The sequence below is a fragment of the Gavialis gangeticus genome, unplaced genomic scaffold (genome assembly GCF_001723915.1).
Source record: "Gavialis gangeticus isolate Ggan-Ray unplaced genomic scaffold, GavGan_comp1, whole genome shotgun sequence".
Lineage (NCBI taxonomy): Eukaryota > Metazoa > Chordata > Crocodylia > Gavialidae > Gavialis > Gavialis gangeticus.
The window spans coordinates 85,163,413-85,164,793 of record NW_017729025.1 but is presented as its reverse complement, the minus strand read 5'-3'; the positions used below and the strand labels follow the sequence as shown (position 1 = coordinate 85,164,793).

Here is a 1,381-nt window from a genome sequence, read left to right as displayed (position 1 = left end):
CACACCAGCAAAAATGTAAGTCGGCACCTATGTGTATCAGCCAAAGGCAGCCAAGTTGTGGAGTTCTGATATGGAGTAACAGAGAGTATCTGATGGTGATGAGCATATTTTACATTGAACACAGGTGAAAGAAAAATCACTGATGCTCATGAAGTTCAAATGCTGAACTTTGGTACTTTTCTTATTTTCTTTCTTCAGGACCATGACAAGTTTATATGAAGATGCATTTTGGTCACAGAAGGATCTGGAGGGGCCAATCAATGATGCTCGGAAGCATGTGATGCAAAGTAAGCTGGGCTGTTTCTCTTTGGATCGCCTGAAATACTATGAAAAGGAGCTGTGCCAGCGACAAAAAGAGGGTCACAAAACAACTTTTACAGATCTGTGGGGACTCCTCATTGAATCCATGTTTCGTGGTGAGGTACTGTATGCACAGTTCTCTTTGCAGGCAGTGGCTGACAGTATATAAATAAAACTATAGACTAAATTACATTCAAGGGTAAATATTAGGGAAGTGCAAAGCTTCGGTCACTGATTTGATTCGGAGGAGAGTCAGCCCAATTCGGCAGCCAAATCTCTGAATCCGAATTGAATCAGGAAACCCATTAATCTCTCCAAATTGAATCAGAAGCCTCCAAATCGATTTGGAGAGATTCAACGATTCAGCCATAGGGACAGGTTTATATGTTTTTTCTATGTACCTCAAGGTATGGGTGTGGCTCGTGAATGCTGAGATGGTGGGGTGGATGAAGCACCCTGCAGGAGCACGGTGGGGGGTCCCCTGCATGCTTGGCGGCAGACATGGAAGTGGACCAGAAGTAAGTCCAGTCCACTTCTGGGTCCGCTGCAGAGTGCACAGGGGAGCTCCACCCCCTAGCTCGGCAACTGGTGCCTCCTGGGTCTGGGGGAGCACCCAGGGTCCCCCCATGGCCAATCGCCAGTTTTACTACTTTGATTTTACTACTTTTGTCCAAATGACCATTCTAACAACAAATGGGCGTGTGATGCTCCAGGTTTAGCATAATGTAGGCACAAGCATTATTTTGTATACCTGAATAAAAATTGTATTTAAGATGGATTCAATGCAGACTATGAACTTTTTCTCTTAATTGCCTATGCCATGTTGTTGTTGTCGAAAGAAAAAAAAAAGCAGCCATCAAAGGCAGTATTTTTGCCTGTTTTGGAACATCACAGACAAGTTGACAGATGGGTATATCTAGAGGGGATGCAGTAGCATGGTTGCACTCTGCTTTAGCTGTGCCACGTGTCAGCAGAGCTCCTGCTGGGAGCTACGCATGTTCTGTGAGTTCTGTTAGTTCACGGGCAGTTGGCACAATATCTGTCTCAAGTGTCTGCTTTCAAGTACTGCTGCTCCTCATTC

At 44.9% G+C, this 1,381-nt stretch overlaps 1 protein-coding gene across 1 annotated transcript in view; it reads left to right on the top strand.

Annotated features, from left to right (window-relative positions):
- LOC109299349 (cytosolic phospholipase A2 epsilon-like) overlaps positions 1–1,381 on the top strand; it is a 71,880-nt gene that overhangs the window by 40,532 nt on the left and 29,967 nt on the right. The window contains exon 14 of the mRNA XM_019519938.1: positions 199–421. Coding sequence (XP_019375483.1) covers positions 199–421 — 223 coding nt within the window. The remainder of the gene's footprint in view (positions 1–198; positions 422–1,381) is intronic.